This window comes from Ochotona curzoniae, unplaced genomic scaffold, assembly GCF_017591425.1.
Source record: "Ochotona curzoniae isolate NIBS_2020 unplaced genomic scaffold, NIBS_Ocur_1.0 contig_883, whole genome shotgun sequence".
Lineage (NCBI taxonomy): Eukaryota > Metazoa > Chordata > Mammalia > Lagomorpha > Ochotonidae > Ochotona > Ochotona curzoniae.
In genome coordinates this window covers 40,728,002-40,754,519 of record NW_024466599.1, presented here as the reverse complement: position 1 = coordinate 40,754,519, position 26,518 = coordinate 40,728,002, and the positions used below count along the sequence as shown (strand labels likewise).

Genomic DNA, 26,518 nt, shown 5'->3' with positions numbered 1-26,518 from the left:
TCCCCAGCTGTTCTGGCACAAGGAATAAGCAGCACCACACTTCCCCTGCCCAAGCCCAGAGACAGCAAGGCAAAGAAAGACCCTCTCTTCCAGCCTCGTGCTCTCGAATCCCCAACAAGGATGCAGGGCATCTCAGGAAGAGTGACATCCATTCCAGGGGAAATCCGAGCACGAGGAGGCAGCCCAGCCCGGCCTGGCCTCATGCCTCCCCTTCTTTCATCCATCGTGACCCAGAAGGTCAGGGGACTCTGGTCCTCCACAGTCATCTGATCTAGGGCTTTGAGGACACCCCTTCCAAAGAACGGCTACTTGCTCCCAAGACTACAGCAGGTCAGACCTGAAAGGAACCTTGGGCCCCATCTGTCCCATCTGCTCGCTCACACAGAGAAAACCACACGGGGTCAAAAAGGATAAAAGCCACCGGCAAGGTGCAGAGAGTCGGAACCTCATGAAGGTGTGGGGATGCAACATGCGGGCGAGCGTAAAGCGCTTGCTTACCTTGGGCTGACCCGAGTTCCTTCCTCTCTGTTCAGGTTGCTCTTCCCCAGTTCCACCAACCCGCAGCTTCCCTGGCTTGTTCATCTGGCCTCTCTTCTGCTGTCCAGTTCCTGCCGCCCGGATCTGGTACCCTGGTGCTCCGCCTGGCCTGGCCGCCTGTCTGGGCTCGGTCCAGCTCTCTCCGTGGAGCAGGGCATCTTGGCTAGCAAAGTCATCCCAGCTCTGGACTTCTTTGAAGGTCTGTGTGTCACAGAGAAGACCAAAGATCAACACAAACGTTCCCAAGCGCTAGGCATGTAATAAATGTAAAATGCTTCATATCCAAGTGGTGCTGGTGGCATTTCAATCCTTATTCACCACCACCAAAAGTGAACACTGCCCAAACAGAACCACCTGTGGCCTAGTCGCTGCTCTTGGAGGTAGAATTTCTGACTCCTAGGTTAGACCAGATTCCTGAGCTGGCATGGCAGGCCTGAGGAAACCCACGTGTTTATTTTCTCCACAGCCTAGGCCCCAGGAGCTCCGAGGCACAGCTGGAGTTCAGACACACACTGAACCATTTGTTATAGGGTTAGGGACCGGGAAGCGAGCCTCCTGAGGTCAAAACAGTCAGAGGGCAGGACTTGACACGGGTTACAAGGTAACCCCTTCCCACGCCAGGCGCCCGGTGCCTCCACTAGGACTTACGAATGCCACCGAGTGGCCTCTCCACCTCACAGCCGGCCGGCCGGGGAGCAGAGGTGTGGTCCGGCCTCCCCTCGGCTGCTCCTCACACTCCCTCACCCACCAAGGCCGGACTGCTCCGGGTTCGACACGTCCTTCCCATCCTTTCCGAGCCTGCCTGAGTTTTCCGTCCTCCCTCAAACTGTCCCCAGGGGCCAGGTTTCGGGGAGCTCCGCCTCGGGGCTGGCACGCCTCCCCGTAGCACCTGTTCAGCCTCGGTCACGCCGCCCGCTTGTTTGGACGCGAGCATAAACACATGCCCAGGGGCTGTGGCGCCGCCCCCTCAGCAGCAATGCGCCGCCGCCCACTCGTCCCGGCGCCCTGACCAACGTGTATGAATGGTGCAGGCGTGACCCGGCTCGCAGTGAGAAGACACGCGCCCCCGAGTTCGTGCCCCTCGGCGCCTCGCCACCACCTTCCAGAACCCGAGCGACGCGACCCCACACGACCGCGTCTGCGGCGAGCAGCGGGGACCCAGCGAGAGAGGACGAGCCTAAGAGGATCTGGCCGCTCATAGGCCAGGCAGACGCAAGGGGTGGGCTCTTCGGGTAGGGCTGGCTGCCTATTGGTGAGGATGACAGAACTGAGGCCTGGGATTGGCTGCGCAGGTGGCGGAGGGCGGCCTCGTGCGGGGGACCCGGGGGAAGGTCCACAGGGCGGGACTGGTGCTCGGCCCCGCCCCACAGCGTTCCGCGCTCGGACGCGGGGACCCCGGGCTCTGGGCTGGCGCATGGGGCTGTCGGGGCCGCTCGGAACGTACGGAGCGTCGAGGCGTGGTAGGTAGGCCGAGGCCGGGGTGTGCCCGCGGCACTGGGAGCGGCGGCCTGGGGAGCCTCAGCGGTGGCGAAGCCAGGCCAGGCCCCCTTCGTGCCAGGATCTCTTCGGGTCTCTCCGCGAGGCCGCCGCCCTCGCGTCCTCGCCTGGTAGGGCACAAAGGCTTCCTGGGCGCGGGGATAGCGGACTCTTCGTGCCTTCGCCTCCATTTTGCAGGTGGAACGACGTGCGCGGTCGCCGTAGAGCCGTGAGGGTCGAGACGGGAGGCCGGGCTTGGGGATGCCGTGGCGCGGCCAGGGCCTGGCCGCTGGGGCGCGAGTGACCGGCGTCTCGCCTGGACTGCGAGGAGAGGGAAATCTCTGCCCCACACAGCCTCGCCTGGGCCGCGGTGCTCTTTACATTGCGGACGCCACTCCCAGTCAGTCACCCCTGAAACGATGGAATGGTGCCGTGTGAGCGCCGCGATCGCGGCAGCCCCTGGGTCCCGAGAGGGGAAGGAGCAGGGTGCGTGGCGTTTTACGTAGAGGACTGTCCTTGCCAGCTGTCGGCGCTAGCCCGGGGCTCCTATCCTGGAGCAAAGCCTATGGCGGGCCCTGTCGAGTGATTAGGTCACGTTTCGGGTATTGTTTGTAATAAAGAACGGAAACCTGCCGGTGCCCTGGGCATCCGTTGGACCCCATGGGATCCGTGGGGGAGGTGGGAAGGGCAATCAGGGAGGACGCCGTGGTGCACGGCCAAACGTTGTCAGAGCTGTGGCCTGAAGGGATGCAATGAAAGGATGCTGGGTCGCCCGCCTGGGCTTGGATGTAGAAGAGACACCACATCTCACCTTGTTCCTTCACTTCCCTGCCATGGGCCCTGTCTACATCAAGGAGCAGATTCGGCACCTGCACCTGCACCCCGCAGCTAAGAACCCCGCTGCTCTAGACTCCTCTCCTTGGTCTCTTTCTCCACACTGCACTGCGTTGTGGTCCACCCAACCCCACCACAATGCTTGCAGCATGGAAGGCATTCAGGGATGGAAAAAAGTTAAAAGAAAACAAAGTCAGCAGGGTAACCAAAAGTTGATGAAACATAAACTCTTATTTCTTTAACCTGTTGGGCCAGTTATTCTTACAGGCAGGCAGCTGACCCCAGGCTATGTTAAGGCTGATCAGATCTGCCTGGTTACGTACTCTGGGTGAGATACTTCTCCACCTCAGTTTCCCCAGCTGTAAAACTGGGAATAATAAGAATACCTACTCTCTGGGTCATGAAGGTTGAAATGCTGATAGAAAGTACCTGGCATGGCTTCTGGCACCAAGAAAATGGGACCCTGTACCCGCATGGGAGACCAGGAAGAGGCTCCTGGCTCCGGGCTTTGGATGGGCTCAGCTTCAGCCGTTGCAGCCTCTTGAAGGGTAATCCAGCAAATGGAAGATGCTACTCTCTCTCTCTGTCTCTCTTGGATCTGATTTTCCAGTAAAAATAAGTAAATCATTTTTTTAAATGAGGCACAGAAAATGTTGAGTAGCTCTTAGCAGTTGTGAAGGTCAGTGTATACGCAAACAGACCCAGCTCTACTGAGTGTGCGTGACCCTTCACCCTTCAGGCCACCCCACCTTTGGGCATTATCTGATCCTTTATGTTAACATCCTTGGAGTCCTTCCTGACTCCGCAACATACACCATATAGGCAGCTGTCTACTTATGTAGCTCAAATCTAGTCAGCCTCTGGAGCTGTAATAGGTGCCAGATCAGGATTTGTCCCAGCGTTAGAGTAGTGTCTGACTGGTGTGGGTGGTTACTGGAGAAGGGAGTGAGATAAACGGGGCATGCTGTGGCCGAGGACCTATCTTGAGGCTGTGCCACTGAGCGCTGAGTGTGTGGAGGTGGACCTTGGATAGCTGGTTGATAATGAAGAAGCCACCTCAAGTTGTTGGCACTGCGAGAAGTGGACGAGACCATCCACTTGGTCCAGAGGTGTTAGATGGAGTCCCCAAGGAGCATTGCTTCACTTCCAGATTTTCCTGTGCCAGGTTTTCCTTTCTAGTGGCAGGAAACAGGCTGCACTGGGAACATTTCCTTCCATCTTAAAGCCTCTGTGACATGCCGATTTCCCTTAAATTATTTGGAATCTCCAAAAAAATACCTCTTGGAGTTGTCACAGGGGGAAATTCATGTTTGGGGTTGTGATTGTGTTTTTAGTGGGGCTGAGGTGAGTCTTGGGTCCTTTCTGGGGAGATCCTTGCTTCCGGTAGCTCTTCCAGCTATGGCCTCCAGTAACTGGCTGTTAAGAACCTCCCCGCAGTGTGAGCTTTCTCCCCGTCCTGTTGCAAGGCCTGGAGGACAGGCCAGTGTGTTTCCTTCTCTGTGCTAGTGCTCTGGGAGTGGAGGTAAAGCCGTTCAGGCTGTTCTTTGGGGGCTGCTCTAAGAGTCCTGCTGACTTGGAGCTTGTTTTTGAAGATAGATTCACTCATTGATTTGAAAGGCAGTGGCAGATTTTCTATCTGCTCCTAACAGCTATGGGCCAGACCGAAGCCAGAAGCCCATAACCTCCTCAGGGTCTCCCATGTGGATGGCAGGAGCCCAGGGCCCCAGGTGGTGTTGGTCTCCTAGGCACACTAGCAGGGAGCTGTAGCAGCAGCTCCAGGTAGCCAGGAATGTGGAGAGGGGCCTTGACCTGGTGTTTTAAACCTGAGTGTGCTTACCAGATCATCTGGACGGAGAGCTGAAAGGCAGATTCAGATTCCAAGGCCGGGGAGGAAGGTGCTGTGGACACGCTGCTGCTGGACCATACTTTGGGTGGTAAAATACCAACTGGAGCATCTGCTCTTGCTTTTTGGGAGTTATGGGAAATCTCATTTTCTCATGGTAGTAAAGTTTTTGAATTATGAATTGTTTTCCTTGCCATTTTTTTAAAATGAGGGTGTGAAACTCCATCATGGATTCTTAAGGGCAGAGACAGGTTTTTGCTGTTTTTAAGATTTATTTTATTTCTTTTATTGGAAAGGTAGATTTACAGAGAGAAAGAAAGGTCTTCTGTCTACTGGTTCACTCCCCAAGTGGTCTCAATAGCTGGAGCTGAGCTGATCCGAAGCCAGGAGCTGCTTATGGGTCTCCCACGTGGGTGCAGAGTCCCAAGGCTTTGTTGGACCATCCTGTACTGCTTTTCCAGCCACAAGCAGGGAGCTGTATGGGAAATAGAGCATCTGGGACACAAACTGGCACCCATATGGGAGTCAGGCACTTGTAAGGGGAGGGTTAGCCAAATGAACTAGTGCACTAGCCCCTTTTTCCTTTATTTTATTAACAATTTCTTGTTCTTATTCCCAAAAGTGATCTGAAGATTGTTTCCATAACACTTCTGGTTTAACAAGATTGTTAATAAAGTGTGAGCTGGCATTGTGGTGCAATGGGTTAAACCACGGTCTGTGATGCTAGCATCCCATATGGGTACCAGTTGGAGTTTCTGTGTTTCTACTTGCAGGCTAACTCCCTGTTTAATGTGCCTTGGAGAGCCACAGAAGACTGCTCAAACGTTAGGCTCACCCAAGCGGGATATAGTTCCTAGATCATGTCCAAACTGCTGCACTTTTGATCCAGTTCCTTGGTAACATGCCTCGGAAAGCAGAAGAGGGTGCAAGAACTTGGGCCACTAACACCCGCATGGGAGAATGGGATGGAGTTCATGGCTCCTGGTCCTGCCTGGCCATTGTGGCTATTTGGAGAGTGAAGCACAGATAAGCACATAGGTCGGTAGGTAATTAGGTAGGTAGGTGGATATAAAGACAGATCTCTCTGTAACTTTACCTTTCAAATAAATAAATAAATGTTTAAGAAGGCCTTCACTTTTTGTGCTTTCACTTGACTTCCTCTTACTTCTCTTTTACCCTATTTGCCTCAACTTCTTTTTTCTGAAAATCTGTACTTATTCATTTATAGGATAGGGTTACACAGAGAGAGAAACAGCTCTGTTGGATAGATCACTCCCCAAAAGTTTCCAATGGCTGAGACTGGGCCAGGAGCCATGAACTCCATCCCATTCTCCCATGTGGGTGTTAGGGGCCCAAGTTCTTATGCCATCTCCTGCTACTTTCCCAGGCATGTTTGCAAGAAGCCGGATCAGAAGTGGAGCAGTTGGGATGTAAACCAGCATTCCTGTGTGGGGTACCAGCAGGCAGCAGCTTAATCTACCGTGCCACAATGCCAGCCCCAGACGCATGCCTTTCTGTCTTGGTCATTTTATTCAACGAGATTGCATTTTTGGCCTTGAACTTTCCACCAGGCAAAACAGAGGGCATTTCCTTCAGTTTTGCCAGAAAGTGCAAACCAACTGCTCAGTTGGGATGTTTGGTTTTGTGATGGAGACCTGAGAATTTTGTGAGTTTCCCAGAGAGGATGTTGTGAAATGGAAGTGCAATTCTTACTAGTATCTCTTGAGGAAATTGCGTTTCTTAAAGTCTTCATATGTATAGCCTGATGCTTCACAGAAAACTGTCAGTACAGTAAAGACAGTGGTGGGACTAGAACCGTATGGTCTCAGTATTCATTCTCTAATAGAGTGACTTTTTTAAATTATTTATTTATTTATTTATTTATTATTGGAAAGTCATGTTTACAGAGAGAAAGCTCTTCCATCTGCTGGCTCACTCCCCAAAACGACTAGAGCTGAGCCAATTCAAAGCCAGAAACCAGGAGCTATTCCAGGTCTCCCACACGGGTGTGCAGGGTCCCAAGGCCTTGGGCTGTCCTCCACTGCTTTTCCAGCCACGGGCAGGGAGTTGAAAGGGAAGTGGAGCACCGGGGTATGAACCAGTGTCCATATGGGATTCCAGCATCTGCAAGGTGACAGCTTTAGCCACTAGGCTACCATGGCACCAGGCCCTAACACAGTGACTTTAAAAAAATTATTTGGGGCCCGGTGCGGTGGCTCAGCAGCTAAAGTCCTCGCCTTGCACGCCCGGGATCCCATATGGGCGCCGGTTCTATCCCAGCAGCCCCGCTTCCCTTCCAGCTCCCTGCCTGTGGCCTGGGAAAGCAGTCGAGGACGGCCCAAAGCTTTGGGACCCTGCACCCGTGTGGGAGACCCGGAAAAGTATCGGCTGTTGCGCTCACTTGGGGAGTGAATCATCGCACGGAAGATCTTCCTCTCTGTCTCTCCTCTCTGAATACCCGCCTTTCCAATAAAAAAAAAATAAGAATAATAAAAATAAATCTTTTTTTTAAATAAAATTTATTTTGACATTCTTTACATAGTTAGTTAAAGTAAGAAGGTTCAAGGGCTACAGGAAAGTGGATAATACTAGTATGTTTTCCATATTGTTACCTTCATGTTTAAAGGGGGGTATTAAGGGAGAAGGCCCACCCAATTTCCCACCCTCCCCAGGTCCCGGATGTAGGGCATGCTCTGAGGTTCTTGCTCAAGTGGTTTTGATACTGCCATAGTTATGAATCGCTGTCAATCTTGCCACTCCAAGCACTATGAGGTCTTTGAAAAATCCACTGATTGACATAGTCCATCATAGCTGAAATGGTTGGTTGACCCGTTCTGTCTTCTCTCTTTTCTTCGTTAGGGTTCTGACTCCAGCATTTAGATTAGGAAGATCTCCAAAGAAACTTCTTGTATGTGCTAACAAGTACAGGGCCTGGCACTGTCCATCGCTCCAAAAAATAATAATGATAAAAATAAATCTTTAAAAAAAATTATTTGAAGGTGAAGGGAGGGAGAGTAAAAGAAATCTCCCATTTACTGGTTCACTCTCCAAGTGCCTGCAACAGCCAAGGCTGGGCCAGGCCAAAAGAGGAGCCAGGAACTGGATCCAGGTCAGGTTTCCTGTGTGACTAGCAGGGTCCCAGGTACTTTAGCCCTCACTTGCTGCCTCCCAGGGTGAGCATTACTAGAAAGATGGAATCAAACACAGTGGGGCCTCAACTCCACGCACTCTGATATGGGATGCAGTATCCCAAATGATGCCTTCACTGCCAGATCGTACGCCTGCTGCAGGCGAGCAGCGGTACTGCCAGTCTACTTTGTCCTCTGTGCAGTTAATTGTCATGTTCTGTCTTCTGCGTCCTGTAACCTTTGTGGGTTGGGGACATTCTGCCAACTACTGGGGAGGTCAGAGAGCCTGGGGTTGAGGAAAGGCGTGTCTGGGAGCCCAGCCAGGTTTCTTACAGATGTGGTCCTCACCTTTCGTTAAAGGCCATCGAAAGACCACTCATTGAGTGAGAACACTGCACTCTGAGGCTGCGGGGGGCGAGGAAAAGGTACAGACACAGGCAGCCTGGCCCACAGGCCTATACAACGTTGATCTGGGTGGGGGACGCCTGTTCTGCTGGCTCTGCACAGAGTGCAAAATCAGCCCTAGGAAGGGAGCAAAAGAGCTGCTGGTGCCCAGGGGTCTTGGGAGTGCCTGGTCCCGTGGTCATGCCAGGAGAGCCACGTACCGTACCCCTCAGTGGCTTCAAGTCTGCTCTTCACTGGCCCTTTACTTTGATTCTGCATGCAGAGTAGGGGAACAGAGTGCCCAGAATGACTTACACCATGGGGAAAACCAGGCCTGTCTGGGACTTAAGGACATGTGAGTGCCTTGTGCAGCCCTTGAGGAACAGGTGCAGCCCCAGTGTCTGTCTGTCTGGCCAAGTCCTGCCACACAGGGTGTGTTTGTGAGTTTCAAGGTTTTGGCACCTGAACTGGTAGGGCTTGCCCTGGTGGCCTGTGCGAGTGGCTGGCTGTGTGCTTGGGCACAGGAACAGGCCCCTGGCAGCACGAAACTTCAGAGCAGCATTGTTCTCAAAGAAACTGTTTCTGAGGGAGCTAGTGATTCAGAGAATCTGGGGCATGTCCTCTTGTCAGGGAATCTCTCCTCTGCTTGCATGGAGTAGTTAAGAACATCCCTCTGCACTCCAGCTCCCACTCCCCTTTCTCTGTCCTCAACAGGAGCAATTGGGAAGAACACCAGGCAGCTGTGACAGGCCCACCCAAGGGTGACGCAGCAGATCCCCAGAAAGGTCAGATGTCCAGGCCTGCCACATTCATGAGTGTTAGATTTGCCCTGTAGCGCCAGAGAAAGCCAAGCCCACATCACTCCTAATTTTATCTAGTAGATCATACAGCCTTGAAAGTGGATGGTGATTTTAATAGCCAGGACCAGGTTTCCCCAATAATATCCTGGGTTCTGAGGTCACATGGCCTGGGCTTGACTCTCAGAGCCTGAAAAGAGACCACGCACACTCACGTGCTGGGACATGGACTGATACCACCCAAGGAAGGGCACTTGGCCATGCTTGTCAAACACATTCGAGTTGCTTCCCTTCTGCTCAGCACTTCCACTTGGGCTGGCCATACTGTAGGTGTGCCAGCATACATGAACTGGTGGATGCATGTAGGACTTGGTTACCTATCCCAGGTCTGTTTGTCATGGCATTGTAAAGAACCCAGATATCCATTAGTACAGGACTGGTGAATTCCTTTACAGTGGGATCCACATCAGGCCAAGATGAAAAAGAAGGGAAGGTTTAAAGAAAATACAAACAAGGGTCTGAGCCATGTGTCCTATGTCCCCGTTATTAAAAGGGGGTGAAGGGGGCTAAAGTAGATACTTGTGATTGCATCTATATCAGGAGATAAGAATCACACACAAAAACTGGTAAGACTGTACACCTGTTTGGTAAGTCTCCTATAGTGAATTCCTTGCTTGGTTTGCAGAAAAACGTGGTTGCTTTCCCTCTGTTTGGCTCCTGTGTTTCTTCCTCAGAAGATGACCAGTCACTTGGAGATGTCAGTGTCTCACAGGACACTGGTGACAGGGCTGCCTGACCCTGAGCATAGTCAATGTGCAAGGCCTTGTCCTGGCTGTTCTGCCTCAACTGGCTTGTTCCAGTGGAGGGACAGGACAAGGCTGGATGCAGGCATCTGTTAGCAGTGCATTCTGTGTCTGAACTGCATTACAAGGGTACTTGAAAGAATTCATGGGAAGTACATAAAAAGCACATTTATTTTGCTTCAAAAAATTTTGAAATCAGTGTATATAAAGGGTCTTTGAGTTTATGGAAAATGCATGCCATGTAAAAACTATATATTGGGAGCTGGTATTGTGTCCTAGTGGGTAAAACTTCTGCCTTTGGCTACTCCACTTCTTTTTTTAAGATAAATATTTTTTTAATTGGAAAGGCAGATATAACAGAGAGAAGGAGAGGAGAGGAGAGGAAGATCTTTGTCCACTGATTCACTCCCCAAGTAGCCACAATGACCAGAGCTGAGCTGATCTAGGAGCTTCTTCTGGATCTCCCATACAGGTACCAGGGTCCCAAGGCCCTGGACCATCCTCTACTGCTTCCCCAAGCTTCAAGCAGAAGCCAGATAGGAAGTAGAGCAGCCAGGATATGAACTAGCACCCATATGGGATCCTGGTACATACAAGGAAAGGATTTAGCCACTAGGCTGTTGCACTCTGCCCATGGCTGCTCTACTTTCAATCCAGCTCCTTGCTAATGGCCTGGGAAAGCAGCAGAAGTTAACCCAATTTCTTGGGCCTCTACTACCCATATGGGCGACCCAAATGAATTTTCTGTCTTTAGCCTGGCCCAGCCCTGGATGAGGTAGCCATTTAGGAAGTGAACCAGCAGGCACATTCTGTCTCTTGCTCTATGTAACTGACTTTCAAACAAATAAACCTCTAAAAAGCAAAAAACTGTCCATGGATTTTGTGTCTGTGTGCACTGCCATACTTACCTTTAATTCTGTCTTCCATGCATTCATCGCTGTAGTGCCAGCAGGGCAGTTGTTTGGAGCTAGTTCTTTGCTCTTCATGTGCTGACTTCAGACCTCGAGGTGTGTGCAGTGCCCATCTAGGTTGTGTTTTCTAGGCTGGCATGAAAGTTGTCAAATGGGATGACCTACAGCAACCTCCGCCTGCTGCCTTATTGCCACCAGCACCTCCTGTGCCTGAGGAAATGGGCTGTTTCTGTGGAGATTTGAGCTTTGAAAACTGCAGGTGGCCACCCACACCCAGCTTCCTCTCCCTGTTTGCAGCTCCTCCAGGAGCCTGTGTTCTTTCTCCCCAGCCTACCCAGCCGGCTGCCTCTGCAGCCGGCAGGCAGAGTAGGTTTAGCCAAAGGGGCTCTCCCCCGCTATCCCCGCAGATTATCCTGTCTGCAGAACAGGCACTCGGTTCTTTTTTTCCCCTGAGCACTTGGCCCAGTACACCCAGCAGAGAGCCACAGCACCCACCTGCTTTCCACATTGCCTCCCACAGCACATTCTGCATTAGCCAAGCCATCCCAGCAGAGTTAACTCATCTCCCTCTTTTGGTTACCAGCCACCTAGGGTAGGAGTAGGGATAGGATTGCTGCGTGAGAGAGGCCTCCTCTGTGACCAGAGCCATGGGGATCTCCTCCCTGCCCAGCTGAGCCCAGCATGTCCTGACTTGCTGTCCTCTAGGTGGAACCTGTCTTATAGCTCAGTTGAGACAACAGACCCACTGCAGAGCTGCACAAGGGGAGAGCTGATCAGGCCTCTGATCTAAAGGGGGTGCTAGGAGGACAAGGTGAGAAGGTGCCCTTGGCAGCCCTGGGCCTCGACTCTAATTTGGATTTGTACTGGGCCTCCTGGGTGCTTGCTGCCTGGGGTGGCACTAACTACCTTAACAGCAGAAGACAGAATAACATGCCTATGTCCTCTTTAGAAGGGTCTGGGACCAAGGAAAAGCTGGTCTGTTGTGCTCCTGTAAGGAAGTAGCTTTCATTTTACTTAGACCAAAAAAGAAAAAAAAAAAAAAAAGATTTGCCTTACTTGGTAAAAAACAAGATTTCCTGCACACAAATTTCCAGAAGTTTACATTTTCTTTCCTTCCTGTGTTTTGTAGAGTGCTGAAGACTCAGGGAACACATCCTTTGGGACAGCTCAATGGCCCTGGGTGAAGAAAAGGCTGAGGTGGAAGCATCCGTGCAAGAAGGGGCCCAGCCCTACCAGAGATGGAGTCACGGGCTGGACCCTCCAGGGCCCGTGCCTGGTGAACAGCCGCGCCTGGAAGCCGAAGGAGGGCCTGCCTCTCCTGTGTGGGGTGCAGAGGGGCTTGCTGACTCCCCCTGCAGTCCGGCTGGAGTTCACCTGCCTCTGGCCAAGGACACCGGAAGAGAACCAGCCCCTCTCAGTGGCCAACTTCCTCCTGGACACCTTCCACACTCCGTGGGAAACCAGGTACATACAGAGCAGGTGGAATTGTAGCTAGGCCCAGTGCCCTTTTGGGGTATGTTCTACCTCCCTTTACCTCTCAACCCCTTTCCCAGCCCCCATGCCGGCTGTGGGTAAAGGAGCCAGGACTTGGACCTCAAGGCCTGAAGGGGCTGCGTCCATCGCATGTCCTCTTCTCAAGAGGGTGACATTTTTAGGATGGCATGACTGGGAGCTGGTTGTCCTGACAAGGAGCACGAGGATAAGGAGGCTTGGGAGAGGAGGCATGTGGGCTTGAACACTCTGCTGCTCAGTTACCCTGGGACCCAGGGACCCATGTCAACCTGAGGTCCCCAGGATGGGCAGCTCTGCCGTTGGTGAGGGAGAGGTGACTACAGGGCGACCCTCCTCGGGGAAGTCATGTGGAGTGGCACTGCCTGTGACCACAGCACCCAGCAGACCAAACCTTTCAGGTGTGGGGAGGTGACCTGAATGATCTGTCCCTGCTGGTCCTGGTGTCTATTACACTGCTGCCCAGACTGCTCCAGGGAATGGCTTTGATGTTCTCCCTGTTTCTGTGTCATTGGGATCTTGGCTGCCACACACCACCCACCTCCCCACTGCAGAGCCCCTGTGGGAGGCTGTGAGCGTGACTGCGCAAGCCAGGAGCAGGAATGGTGGGAGGCGCTGGCACCTGTGAGTCAGACATGTGGTGAAGCAGGAAGCAAGTGTGAGTCTGTGCTGTTGACTGTGGTGCCCGTTGTTATGCCCTGAGGGCGGGTACTGTTGCCTGCTCCCTTTTATAGCAGGGGGAGTGAGGCTTGTAAGTGACACTTGTAGGAGGTGGCAGAGTTAGGGTTTACATCAGGTCTTCTTCCAAAGGCCATATCTGTAACCACTGTGCCTCCCTCCTCATCAGGTCAGTTCTTCCTTGCAGGGACAACAGGATGGTGCAATAAAGAGACCCACATCCTGCATCCTATGCTGCAGTGCCCGGTTGGAGTCCCAGCTGCTTAGTTTCCTGCTGACGTAATTCTCGGGGAAGCAGCTGCTACTGTCTCAAGTACTTGGGTTCCTATCACCCAAACAGGCTTCTGGCCTTGGCCTAACCTAGCCTGGTTGTTAGACTATTTGGAGAATGAACCAGTTGCCATTCAAGTAAAAGACAGACAAATGCATCTTAAAAAGTAATGTAGGATATTTAAAAAGCTTTGAGGTTGTTGAGGCTGGGTTGAAGGAGTCCTTTGCCAGCATTTGCTCTGACATCATAGTTGACCAGGGTACAGTCCTAGGCCCCCAAGGTTTATCTGTCTCATGTCAGCCACAGCGGGGCTTCCTCTGCCTGGGACACCCTTTTCACTGGACTCCAGCTGCAACAGGATAGAGCTGCCAGTGGAAGAAGGAGCTTGTAGGGCTCCAGGGGTCAGTCTGGGGAAGCCGGTTCTGCTGCTCCAAGTAGGCTGGCTCCCAGCAGCACAAACTGACTTTGGCCTCAGGCAGCAAATGTCTCACTTTTAGATCTTTCCCAAGGACGGCCTCAGCCCACTGGAGAACTCCCAGCTTTGTCATCTGAGAATGACAAAGAAGTTGAGTTCATGGCCACTGGCCTGAATGCCTTTCCTCCCCTCTTTCCATTGCAGGTGGAGGAAGCTGTGCTTTCTGCCTGCAAGGAGCTACCTCAGCCACTGCCTCCTCCCAGAACTGCAGCTGTTTGCTCAGGACATGATGCGGACACCGAAGATGACCCCTCTCCAGTGCGTTCGCCCCAGGGGCTGGGCCTCAGTCAGCAGCCTCACGTCTCAGGTTTCCCTCTTGCAGGGGCTACAACTGCACAGCTAACCAGCTGCGGCCTCTCTGCCTCCTCCACAGGCAGCAGTCTCCAAGGTCACCAAAAGATAGCAGAGCCTCAGACCTGCTCCCTTGCCAAGGTCTCCTCCCTGGAGCTGATGGTCCCACAGACAGGCCCCTCTCGGCAGAGGCCAGAGCCTGGGTGCCAATGGTCACCACAGGCCAGGAACTGTGGGGTTGATGCTGCTGGCCTGGGCAGGAGGCGCCTCTCCTTCCAGGCAGAGTACTGGGCCTGCGTGCTGCCAAATTCCCTGCCTCCTTCCCCTGACCGCCACTCCCCACTCTGGAACCCAAATAAAGAGTATGAAGAGCTGCTGGACTACACTTACCCACTGAGGCCTGGGCCTCAGCCTCCCCAGGTCCGGTACAGCAGTGTGCCAGCTGACCCCATCCTGCAGGACTCGGGTGTAGACCTGGATAGCTTTTCTGTGTCCCCAGCAAGTACCCTCAAATCGCCCACTAATGCCTCCCCCAATTGCCCACCCCTAGAGGCCACGGCTGTGCCATTTTCCATGACAACAGAGTCCCACCTAAAGCAGTGGCCCTCTGAAGTACCCCAGAAGCAGGGCAGCACAGACCTGGCACCTTGGAGCCGGCTGGCATCTACACCCAGGGCCCCAGGTACCAGGGATGCCTCTTGGGAGAGCAGAGAATCAACTCCAGGGGACAAGCATCTCAAGGTGGGCTCTCCACAGCAGAGGACTTGGGACAGAGGGTGGCCTTCATCCAGGCCAGAGAGGGATAAAAGGGCCAGCCAGAGTGCCCACTGCCCTGTCGGCATAGTCTCTGGCTGGCGTTCAGAAGAGGAAGTGGACAGTGACGACGAGTACCTGGCCCTGCCCACTCGGCTCACACAGGTTTCTAGTTTGCTTTCATATCTGAGTTCTATTCCCACCTGGATGCCCCCTCCTGGTGGGGCTGCTGAAGGACAGAGCTCCCTTGAAGTGTCAGACAGCGATGGGCCAGCTTCTCTGCCATCCAGCTGCAGCCGGGGCCAGCTCCCCTCTGAGGCCACCCTGCACACCTCTGGGGACCTAGAGAGCCAGAACCACTGTTTCCTGCCCTCCTTCATCTGTGCCCAGGACTCTGCAGGGGAGGGCAGTCTGCTGAGCAGCCAGACCCCAGGGACTGCCTCTGGACTGCCAAAGACCCAGGCCTGCTTGCCAGCTATGCTGGACACGTGGTCTTCCTCAGCCCTAGCTGCTGAAGGGCAGCTTCCTGGGGAAGAGCAGGGGCAAGAATCGCTGGTGCAGTGTGTGAAGGTAAGACACTACCCAATGCTTTGTGTGCAGGTGTTACTCTCCTGTGACATCATGAAGGCACTTGTCAACAGAGTGAGCACTTGATGAAATGTACCAAGGATTGTGCAGTCCTTACTCTGCCCTCACAACCCTTACCAGATCATAGCAATCTCATTTCACTGTAGGGGAAGAGCACAGAAGTCAGGGAACTTGCCCATGTAAAGTTGGTAAGGCCAGGACCTAGAGCCTTCTGTCTGAACCACTGCTCCTCCCTGGGTCCCAGCTTAGAGCAAAAGAGTGAGCTCAGTCATCAAGAGTGGCTGTCCGGGCTGCAGGACTTCTTAGGGCCCCCTTTGCCAAATCAATGTCCTGCACCTGGGCTCCCAGACCATTGAGTCTTCCCGACTCCCTCTTCTTGAGGTATAGGCACGAAAACAATGGAATGTGGCCAGTACCTGGATCCATGCTACCCATGTGGTAGACACGGGTGAAGCTCCAGGCTCCCAGCTTCACCCAAGCCATAATGTCTGTTTCTGAAGTGAACCGGTGAGTGGAAGAGCTTTCTCTGTGTCCCACTGTCATTCTTTCAGGAGAATGAAGTCTTTTAAAAAGGCAGATCTTATGAGGTGATGTTGTTGGGGTGTGGGTTCCAATGAGTTATCACTTGTTCTCCTCCCTCCCAACTCCCGAAAAGAATTAGTAGCAGCAGTGCTGGCCAGAGTTGGTGCCCAGGGCTGCTCACTGCCCCCTGCAGGCTGGGCTTGCGCGGCCTTACACCAACCTGAAGGGGATGGAGCCTAACAGGCATTTATTGCCCTGGAGGCTCTCTAAGGGAACATTCTGGAAAGGTACATGGTCCATCTTGTAGAATTCTCCCATTTTTTTTTAAAAGATTTATTTAAATTTACTTGAAAGTATAACAGAGAGATCTTCAATCCACTGGTTACCTCCACAACAGCCAAAGCTGGGAGCCTAGAGCTGCTTCTGGGTCTCCCACATGGTTATAGGGTCCCAGGGACTTGAGCCATCTTCCATTGCTTTCCCAGGCCATAAATAGGGAACTGGATCAGGAGTAGCCAAGACATGAGCTGGTACCTATATGAGATAACTATTGTATGTGGAGGATAGCCTGCTATGTCACCATGCTGGTCCTGAAATCTTCCTGTCTTAACCTTTTAAAAAGTCCAGTCACTAATGCCAGGTATTCTTTCATTTCTCTCCCTAGATATTTTGTACCCAGCTGGAAGAACTGATCCGCTGGCTATACAACGTGGCCGATGCTACGGACCCAGGGACTCCTCCTGGCTCCAGCCTCACGGCTCTCAAGTCTTCTCTGCAGCTGTACCGGGTAAGCCGCCCTGCTGGCTCAGGATGGCAGCCAGGCTGTTTTATGACAAAGAAACATCACAAGAAACTGATACTTTCCATGGTAAAGCTCATTTCAACGTTCAGCCCCGAGATCTAATCAGAGACTCTTTTCAAATCACTAACACTGAAAAATTGTGAAATAACATGAGTTATTTCCCACACCAAAACAAGTTTGGAGAAAATTCCGGGTTTTACCTGGTGTCACAAATACTGGGAGTGATGGGAAGTGCACTTAGTCCTGTCTTGGGAGGTGGGTGTGTAGTGGGCGCTGCTGCAGGTGCCCTGGTGCCCTCACATGTGTGCAGCTGCCACAGGGAATGGCGCACCCACTTCCCTGGCCTGTGCTGTTGTTCAAGGACCGAGATGAGGTGGTGCTGACTTCAGAGTATACACCAGGCATTCTGACAGGATTTAAACACAACTCCAATGTCAGTTTGCTTCGTATTGGTTTCAGTGTTGGTTTGGTATGGTTACTTTCTCCCCTGCTTTTCTTTTTTTTTTTTTTTTTTTTTTTTTTTTTTTTTTTTTATTATTTTGTTATTGGAAAGGCGGATATACAGAGAGGAGAGACAGAGAGGAAGATCTTCCATCCGATGATTCACTCCCCAAGTGAGCGCAACGGGTCGATACTACGCCGATCCGAAGCCAGGAGCCTCTTCCGGGTCTCCCACGTGGGTGCAGGGTCCCAAAGCTTTGGGCCGTCCTGGACTGCTTTCCCAGGCCACAAGCAGGGAGCTGGAAGGGAAGCGGGGCTGCCGGGATTAGAACCGGCGCCCATATGGGATCCCGGGCGTGCAAGGCGAGGACTTAACCACTGCGCCACCGCGCCGGGCCCTCTCCCCTGCTTTTCATTAAAGTTTTTTTTTTCTAATTTTGTATAATTTAAAATTTATTGACTAGAAAATTTTAAATTCGCCAAATTTACTGTAGAAGCAGAGAGACATAAAGATAAGCAAAGTGAAGCCCCAGCACGATAGGCTAGCGGCTAAAGTCCTCACCTTGCACGCGCCAGGAGCCCATATGGGCGCCGGTTCTAATCCCTGCAGCTCCACTTCCCATCCAGCTCCCTGCTTGTGGCTTGGGGAAGCAGTCGAGGACGGCCCAATGCTTTGGGATCCTGCGCATGCGTGGGAGACCCGGAAGAGGCTCCGGGCTCTTGGCTTCGAATTGGCTGAACTCTGCCCATTGCAGCCATTTGTGCAGTGAATCAACCGATGAAAGATCTTCCTCTCTCTCTTCCTCTCTATATATCTAATTTTACAATAAAATAAATAAATAAATCTTCAAAAAAAAAAGGCAGAGTGAGCACTCACCCAATAGTTTCTTCTCCAAATACCCACAGCCTCCAGGGCTGGGCCAGGCCTAGGAACTGGGAGCTCGGTACAGATTTCCTGCATGATGGGCTGCTATGCTTAAAGCATCCATCACCTACTGCCTGCCAGGGCACACACTAGTAGGGGACTGGAGTTGGGAGTGGAGCCAGCACTGAACCTGGGCACACCATTGTGGGATACATGCACATGCATCCCAACTGGCAGCTTACCTGCTATACCAGATGGCCACCCTGTAAGAGTTTTTATTATTATTATTATTTTCTTCTTGAAATATATTTATTCAAAAGGCAGACAAAGGGAAAAACAGATACTCTATCCACTGGTTCACTAATCTAAAAAGCTGCCAGTGGCCAGGGCCTGGGATCTTGCACTGGTACATTCGTTTGGAGCTGGATTACAAGCAGAGCAACTGGATTCAAACAGGCGCTCCTTCCAGTGTGAGACACTGGCGTCACAAGTAGGGACTTAAGTCACTGCACCACAGTGCCAGCCCCTTTTATTTTTTCTGTTTTTCAAAAATACTTATTTTAATTGGAAAGGCAGATACACAGAGAGGAGGAGAGACAGAGAGGAAGATCTTCCATCTACTGATTCATTCCCCAAGCGGTTGCAATGGCTGAAGCTGAGTCAATCCAGAGCCACGAGCCTCTTCCAGGTCTCCCACACAGGTCCAAGGTCCCAAGGCTTTGGGCAGTCCTCGACTGCTTTCCCAGGCTACAAGCAGGGAGCTGGATGGGAAGTGGAGCTACTGGGATTAGAACTAGCAAGACAGGCTATTCTGAAACCAGGAACTGCTGTGTCTCCCATGAGGGGGCAGGATCCCAAGCACTGGGGTCATCTTCTTATTGTTCTCCCAAGCACAATGGCAGAGAGCGGGATCAGCAGTGGACCAGCCAAGACTCAAACTGGGACCCATATGAGATGCCGGCACCTCATTCAATAGCTCTACATACTATGACATAACACCAACTCCTATTTTAATTTTTGAAATAGATTTACTTATTGAAAAATGTTACAACATAGAGATGAAAATAATATTCCACCTGAAAGAGAATAAAAAGATCTCCCACCTGCTGGTTTACTCCCCAAATAGTCACAATCTCATTCTAAGCCAGAATGAAGCCAGGCACCAAGGACCCTAACACTTAGGCCATCCTCTACTCCTTTTCCTGGGTCACTAGCAGGAAGCTGAATTGAAAATGTAGCTAGGACTTGAACCAGCATCCACATGTAATGCTGGCATTGTACACAGTAGCTTTACCCACTGTGCTACAGTGCCAGCCCCTACTTCTTTGTGGGCTGTACTTACCTTGATCCTAGGTCAAATGTATTTGGTGTGATTATTTGCCACAGTTTGTAGCAGTTGTTCTGGCATCATTAATAAATGAGTCCCTTTTCATTCTCAGAAGTGTTCTGAGCTGGAGGACACTTAGCTACTTGGCTTAGTTGGTGCTCCTAAGACCAGTGTTTACCTTGGCCAAACTGACTTCTGGCATTATCCAGCTGACCCAGGGTGGAGCTGGGCAGCTTTCACGGCCTGAGGCTGGTGCCATCTGCCTCAGTGCTCTGTTTCTCGGCTTCAACACAAGAGGGCGTGACCTGCTTACACAGGAGCCAGGGTTGTAACCAGGCCAAGCTAACTCCATCTCACTGGAACCACACCCCTGCTGCCAGAGGGAAGGCCTCTGTTTTCCAGCTTGAAGCCAGCTCAGATCAAGGGGAAGAACCTCACCCTGGCCTGGGCAGGCCTAGCCAGCTGCGCCCTCCTAGCAGGAATGCTGGTTCTTGTAGCATAGGCAGAAGGGGCCCTGCGATTTCCTATCCAGACTAAACTTGAGTGTGTACGAAGGGCATCCAAACTGTTCACGATCCATCCTCTTCAGGGAAAACTTCTGACGTCAAACCAGATGTACAAACCACCAGCTCTGTATACCATGGGTTAGAGAACTGCCCTGGAGCTGCTGGGTGGTTTGCTCGGAGAATTCTGTGGATCACTTAGCAGCAATGGAGTCTTAATGTTAGTGGGACTGAGCTGCCCTGCAGGGCATTTATCCTGGGGACCTTTCCCAAGACAATCCTAATAACAATGTTCCTTTTTTCTTCTCTGGTATGCTTTAAGCAATTTAAGAGAGAAATAGATGAACATCAGTCCTTGACGGAGAGCGTCTTACAGAGAGGGGAGATGCTTCTTCAGTGCCTGCTGGATAATGCCCCAGGTGAGATGCGCGAGCTTTCACTGTTTCCTTAAATATGGTGTTCATTCTTGACATGTAATAAATGCACACATCTGTAGGGTACTGTGTGGCCTTTTGGTCCCTGTGTGCAGTAAGTGGCCTATCCATCCCTCCGATAACATTCAAAATCCCCCTTGCCAGCTATTTTGAAATACTTCATTGTCTGCCCACTAGAAGCTGCTCTTGCTGTCCAGCTGAGCCTCTGGAGCAAATGACCACCCTCTTCCTTCTCCCCATACTCTCGCCAGCTCCTCCTGACCACTACTCTGCTCTCACACCAATGTTGTGTTTTTTTATGTGTGAGATAGAGGTCCCATCTGCTTATTTATCTCCCCAAATGCCCACAGTGACTGGGCCATGACTGGGCCAGGCCAAATCCAGGAGCTTCAAGTTCAGTCCAGCTTGTCCAACCTGCCTCCCCGGATGCACATCAGCAAGATGGAAAAAGGAGCCAGCTCAGACATTCTGAGAAAGAGCTTGCCCCCATAAGATCAACTTGCTTTAGCTTCAACATGTGAGAGTATACAGTCTTTGTTTTTCTGTAGATTCTTGAATTCTACCCCAGTTACTACAGATAACAGAATTTCATTCTATGGCTGAGTATTTTGTGTGCATATATCACATTTTCTTTATCCATTCACCTGTCAATGGATGCAACAGATTCTATATTATGGCTATTGTAATTCATGCTGCCTTAAACATGGGAGTGTGGGTTTCATTTTTATATAATTTCAAGATTTATTTTTTATGGGAAGATTTATAGAGAGGAGAGACAAGCATCTGCTAGTTCATTTCCCAGATAGCCATAACAGTCAGAGTTGAGCTTATCCGAAGCCAGGAGCCAGGAGCTTCTTCCAGGTCTCCCACATGGGTGCAGGATCCCAAGGCTTTTGGGCCGTCCTCAACTGCTTTCCCAGGCCACAAGCAGGGAGCTGGAAGGGCAGTGGAGCAGCCAGAACATGAACCAGCACCCATATGGGAATACTGGCGCTTGCAAATGGAGGATTTGAATAATTGTACCAACCCCTATATAATAATTTCATTTACTTAGGATATATTCTCAGTGATGGATTGCTGGATCATATGATTTCCAGTTTTTGGAAGAACCTTTCTCCTTGATGTCTGCACTAATTTACATTCCCACCAGTACTGTGTGTGTGCCTTTCTCCACACTGAACCATGTCAACATGATAATTTTTGTCTTTTTGATAATTTCATTATAAGTGGGGCAACATACCTCCTAGTGGTTTTGATTTGCATTTTTCCCTTATGACCAGTGATGGTGTGCGTTGATTCATGTATTTCTTTCTATAAGACATATTTTTCTTTTAAGAACTTTTAAAATATTAAATTTGTTTTATGTTTGATGTTTACATAGCTGAGAAGGATGTATGTTCAAGTGGACCACTGGTTAGGGTGGGGACAGTTGAGGCATGGGGAAAAGTGGATGAGACAATTGCGTCCAGTTTTTTTTCTCCTGTGTCTGGGGGAAGGAGGGAGAGGGGGAGAGGGCTGCTCCCAGCAGCCTAACCACATCAGTACGCTGGGATTGGGTACTGATGGGACAGGCACTCGATGTCATCCTCGGGTCTCTGATGTGAAGCATGTTCTGACGGTACTGCTTCAGTGGTTCTGAGATGCTGCCAATTTCACTTCATCGAAGGTTGAGGAAATCCCTCCAAGGTCAATTGGCTGTCACAGTCCACCCTAGAGTCTCCACTCACAACACATTCCTTTACTCATTTGTCCATTTTTATTGCATTGTTTGGGCTTTTGCTATTGAATTCTTTATACATTTCTAGGTATTAACCCTTCTTAGATGACTATTTGCAGATACCTTCCCCCTTTCTGTAGGCTGCCTCTTTGTTTCTTTGCTCTGCAAAAGCTTCTTAGGTTGATATAATCCCATCAGTCAGTGTTTGCTTTTAGTCAAAAATTCTTTTGTCAAAAATGTTTTGGCCATACCAAAATCTTAAGCATTTTCCCTGCGTTTTCTTCTCATAGTTTCATCATTTCAAGTTTTACCTTCAGGTCTTTGATCCATTTGGAATTGATTTTTGTATGTTTGAGGGACAGTAGTCTAGGTCCCCTCTGTGTGTCACTGTCCAGTTTCCCTAGCACAATTTATTGAAGAGACTTTTCTTTCTCTAGTGTTTTCTTGCTGCCTTTTAAAACCCAGCTAGCTAGAGCTGCAGAGTTATTTCTTATTTTCCATTCTATTCTGTTGGTTCATGTGTCTATGCTTAGGTGCTTGCCACCCATGTGGGAGACCTGCATTTACTTCCATTTCCAGTTTTGGCTTATCCCAATCCTGGCCATTGTAAACAGTTGGGGAGTGAGCCGGTCAATATATGCGTCTGCTTGTGGGTCTCTTTCTCACTTTATCAAATTTTAAAAAACCTTGAACTGATGGGAGTCCTAAAGCAGCCCTCATCTCCTGTAAAACTGTATAACCAAGTACTAGAAGACACTGTATTATGGCTGTTTTGGAGTCAAGTGGGTTTATGCTGGAAATCAAATAGTGTAAGGCAAAGCTGAGCCAAAAGGAGTCATCCTTGGAGCATCCATGAGGAGGTACCATTGAGTGGCACGCAGGTATATTCTGAGGAAGTCACTGTTGCCCTGCAGTTCTTTGTTGACTAGGAGGATTCCTACGCATTGTGGACGAAAAATCTTTCTCCCCTTCTCTCTGTAAATAACTCTTATTTAAAAGATAGGTTCCGTCTTAATTAAACCAAGTAAGAACCAGCAGCCGTTCTCTCTAGATCTCCTTCTTTTGTGAATCTTTCCAATAGAAATAAATAAAATCTTAAAACAGGGCTCATAAGGGATGCTAGCGTCACGGGGTGATTTACCCACTGTGCCACAGTGCCAGTCCCTGCCAAGCTCCTTTACTATTTTATGAAACAGTTACTGTGGGCCAAACACTGCTGAAACAATTGGCATACCTGTTTTTTCCCATTTAATCACAACCCTGTGAGGTGGAAACCATATTACTGTCATCTTTATTTTAGAAGTGTGAATTTACCATGCTGCAATCACAGTATCTAGAAGCACAAAGACCTCAGCAGAAAGGGGAATACTAGAAACCTCCTGTCCTCCTGGATGCCACATATGCCAAAGCTGGTCTACTAAAGCGCATGTATCTGTGTTGCTCCCGCTTCTTGGCTAATGCATCCTGAAGACAGGAAGAGGGTGTAAGTACTGGGTTCCTGCCGCCCACATGGGAAACCTGGACTGAGTGTTCCCAGCTCCTGCTTTTGGCCAGACCCAGCCCAGCCTTAGTCATTTAGATCAGATAGGCGTAAGCTCTCTCAAAATATATTCTTACAAAGGGAGGGTGTTTCTCTGACCTTCATTTAAAAATCAACCTAATTATATTTAGTGCTAAATCTGTTGTAAGAACATTCTGCTCGGCCCTTATCTCCTTTTACAGGTTAAGGCTTTAGGATTTTCTGTGGCTTTCAGATCTGTATCCAAGCACTCTTCAGATTGACACTGCCCCTCCCCATTCTGCACTTGCTGTTTGAAAGTCACACTTCAGTCTATTTCTTCCTGGACACATTACCCAGCTTCTGCATGGTCCCTTCTTACTCAGCTGCAAGGGTAACCTTGGGAACACAATGCCACTGTCTGCTCCCTCACCACTCATGCCTCAGACTCCCGCCAGAGATTTTCTCTGCATGGAAAATCCAGCATTTTTTAATATTCTGACCCAGTTACTTAAGCGTAAAATTCAGCAGTTGCATCCCACATCAAACTTCTTAGACTAGGTCATGTAACTCAACTCAAACCTGCTAGTGTTAAGCCAATCTAGATTTCTATATGTCACTATTACCTGAAAACACAAAAATTTCTTAGGAAAATATTTCTGTTTCATTCCCCCTCCCTACTTATCTTTTACTTGGCCCAATGATTTTAACAGTCTAAAGTAAACAGCAGGTTGCTGGTGCTGTGACATAGTAAGCTAAGCCTCTTTATGTGGTGCTGGTTTGTGTCCTGGTTGCTCTACTTCTGACCCAACTCCCTGGAAAGCAGTGGAGGATGGCCCAAAACTTGGGACCCTTTACCCACATGACAAGCTCCTGGCTTCGGACTGGTTCAGCTCTGGCTGTTGTGGCCATTTGGGGGAGTGAACCAGCAGAAGACCTCTGTCTCTCATCTGTTTTTCAAATAAAAATAAAATCTTAAATAAATAATAAAAGTTCCAGAAAAGAAAGCTGCCCTCAGTGCCACGCAGTCAGACGCACTAGTCTGATGAAGTTGGAGGGGGGTGCCTGCTGGTGCCACACAGCGCACGTGCTCTCAGCCCTAATGACATGGCACTGGTGTGGCTTCCCCAGGGGCTGATCTCAGCACAGCCAGCCTGCGCCCATCCCGCCAGCTTCCGCCCATCGTCAGCATTGTCTGCAGATGTACAGTTTCCCTTTGCCCTTCCTCTGCTGACAGATGCTACAGCTGCAGCAGGAAACTAGGGAGTATTAACATAGCTGATAAAGGTACAGGAAGCTAAGGCAGCCTATGTGCTTAACAAAAGAAAGAAATTTTAAGGGCAAGAAAACAAACTAGCCTAATGCGTGTGATGCATCCTGACCTGAGCCCATGCCCTCATCACCTTGACCAGTTCTGATTGGAGGTGTAGGTCTTACCCTCACTGGCAACCCTGACTTAAACTGTTCAGTCTTTCAAAGCTTATTTACCTAAGACCCACAAAAGGAGGAGTCACAACATCTCCAAAATGCATTACAAGAACACCTACACTGTGAAGCAGCAGTCCTTTGGCCACCAGACATTAAGACCTGTTAGAAGCAGGGTCCCTTCTCCAAGTTTGGCATGTTGGACCTGGCAGGATGTGGGTGTGCCCTGTGTCCCATCTCTGTAATCAGTTAATACCAGTCACCAGAAAATCATGGCTGGGTGGTCTTTCTGTGAGTTCTGTAATTCCAGAGTGGGGCCAATGAATTCTGTAGGCTTGAACTAGAAGTTAACCTGGAAGGCCCGGCAGAATTACATTTAGAAATAAGGAACATTTGGAATCCAGTGCCAGGCTCCAATTGTAGGCAAAAATGCTATATATACCCTTTTACATTGTTTAGAAATTATTTACTGGGCAACATCTTCCTGGGTTCTTTGGTCTAACTGCTTTGATCCTGTCAGTCTTAAAGGATGTCCTTGGGAGGATCGCGAAGCAGTCGGCTGAGCTGGAGAGCCATGCAGACCGCCTGTATGACTCTATCTTAACTTCTCTGGACCTGCTAGCTGGCTGCGCCCTCACCCCTGAGAACAAGCCGACAAGAGCCAAGGAGCGCCAGTGTGAAAGAGTTTAACCTGGTAAATAAAGGAGCCCAGGGAGAAAATCTCCTCCAACCCCAGTACTGATTAGGACGCAGAGCTGACTTCATGGTGAGACATGAGCTCCTGGAAGAAAGCAATGAAAAAGGAGTAGCTACCAATGCTGGAAGGCTGTGGATCTTCCCTAGATGGTAGCTCACTGTGGCGCTTTCCATTTATCCGTTCTACACCTGCTGCTTGCTACGGAGGGGGCACCAGCTCCCATTTCTGTGGCAGTCTCTTTATCATTACCTCGCCACCCAGACACAAGAAGCACAACTTGTCTACACCTAACTTCCATTTTGTACATGGACACCTCCATATGGGAGGTAACCAGGCCGCCAGTGTTCTGAAGGGTTTTGTTGCCTAACTCACTTGGTACTTCATCTCTGGGCATTTCTCATAGCCCTGGTACCTCCTGCACACCAGCAACACCATCACTCTCCACCAAGAGGTTTCTACAATTTCCCATACCCTGCCCTTCCATAAAGGGCCAGAGAACAGTGTAAAAGAATGACCGAAAGGAGCTATACGAGCTGGGAGGATTGGTACCCCCTTTGGGATTGCCATTACCTAGAGTACTTAAATTTCACACCTGCACTGCTCTGCAAAATATCTGTGATGCTTAACTCAAAATTTTCTAGGTGAGAATTCACTGTAGAGATGAGTCCCTTATTTACATCAAAGCAGGTGTCCTTGCCCTCAATTGAACACAGGTAATTGTTCCTTTCTTCCTTTGCAACATTCTGCCTATAACAAACTCATCTTTCTCTTTCAGACTACTTCTCAAACAGATGCAATTCTTCAGCCAAAAGTTGCTTTGCAAGAAGAAACCTTTCAAAATGTCCTTGAAAGACCCAAGTCCGGGGAAAGCAAGTCTAGCATACTAGCTTTAAAATGCCTTTCTCCCTCCGTGAAGCAGGGCTGTTAAGTTACTCCTTCTAAACACTAAAGTTTTCTGTTTGGTGCTTCTCTACAAAGAGCACATGACTTTGTAGTTTTTGATAAAATT

The 26,518-nt window shown here is 50.2% G+C and overlaps 1 protein-coding gene across 1 annotated transcript; it reads left to right on the top strand.

The window, feature by feature from the left end:
- Positions 1-1,935: 1,935 nt before the first annotated feature.
- On the top strand, positions 1,936-26,518 carry CEP68 (centrosomal protein 68). The gene is made up of 7 exons (XM_040993316.1): positions 1,936-1,997; positions 11,843-12,177; positions 13,791-15,260; positions 16,465-16,587; positions 20,061-20,157; positions 25,333-25,506; positions 26,285-26,518. Exons 2-6 carry the CDS (start codon positions 11,884-11,886, stop codon positions 25,500-25,502), a joined length of 2,154 nt encoding a protein of 717 aa, XP_040849250.1. The 5' UTR covers positions 1,936-1,997; positions 11,843-11,883; the 3' UTR covers positions 25,503-25,506; positions 26,285-26,518.

Coding starts and splice junctions, on each gene's coding strand:
- CEP68 (XM_040993316.1), top strand. CDS start 11,884: ATGGCCCTGGGTGAAGAAAAGGCTGAGGTGGAAGCATCCGTGCAAGAA. Junction 15,261..16,464: donor CGCTGGTGCAGTGTGTGAAG/GTAAGACACTAC, acceptor TTCTCTCCCTAG/ATATTTTGTACCCAGCTGGA. Junction 16,588..20,060: donor CTTCTCTGCAGCTGTACCGG/GTAAGCCGCCCT, acceptor GTATGCTTTAAG/CAATTTAAGAGAGAAATAGA.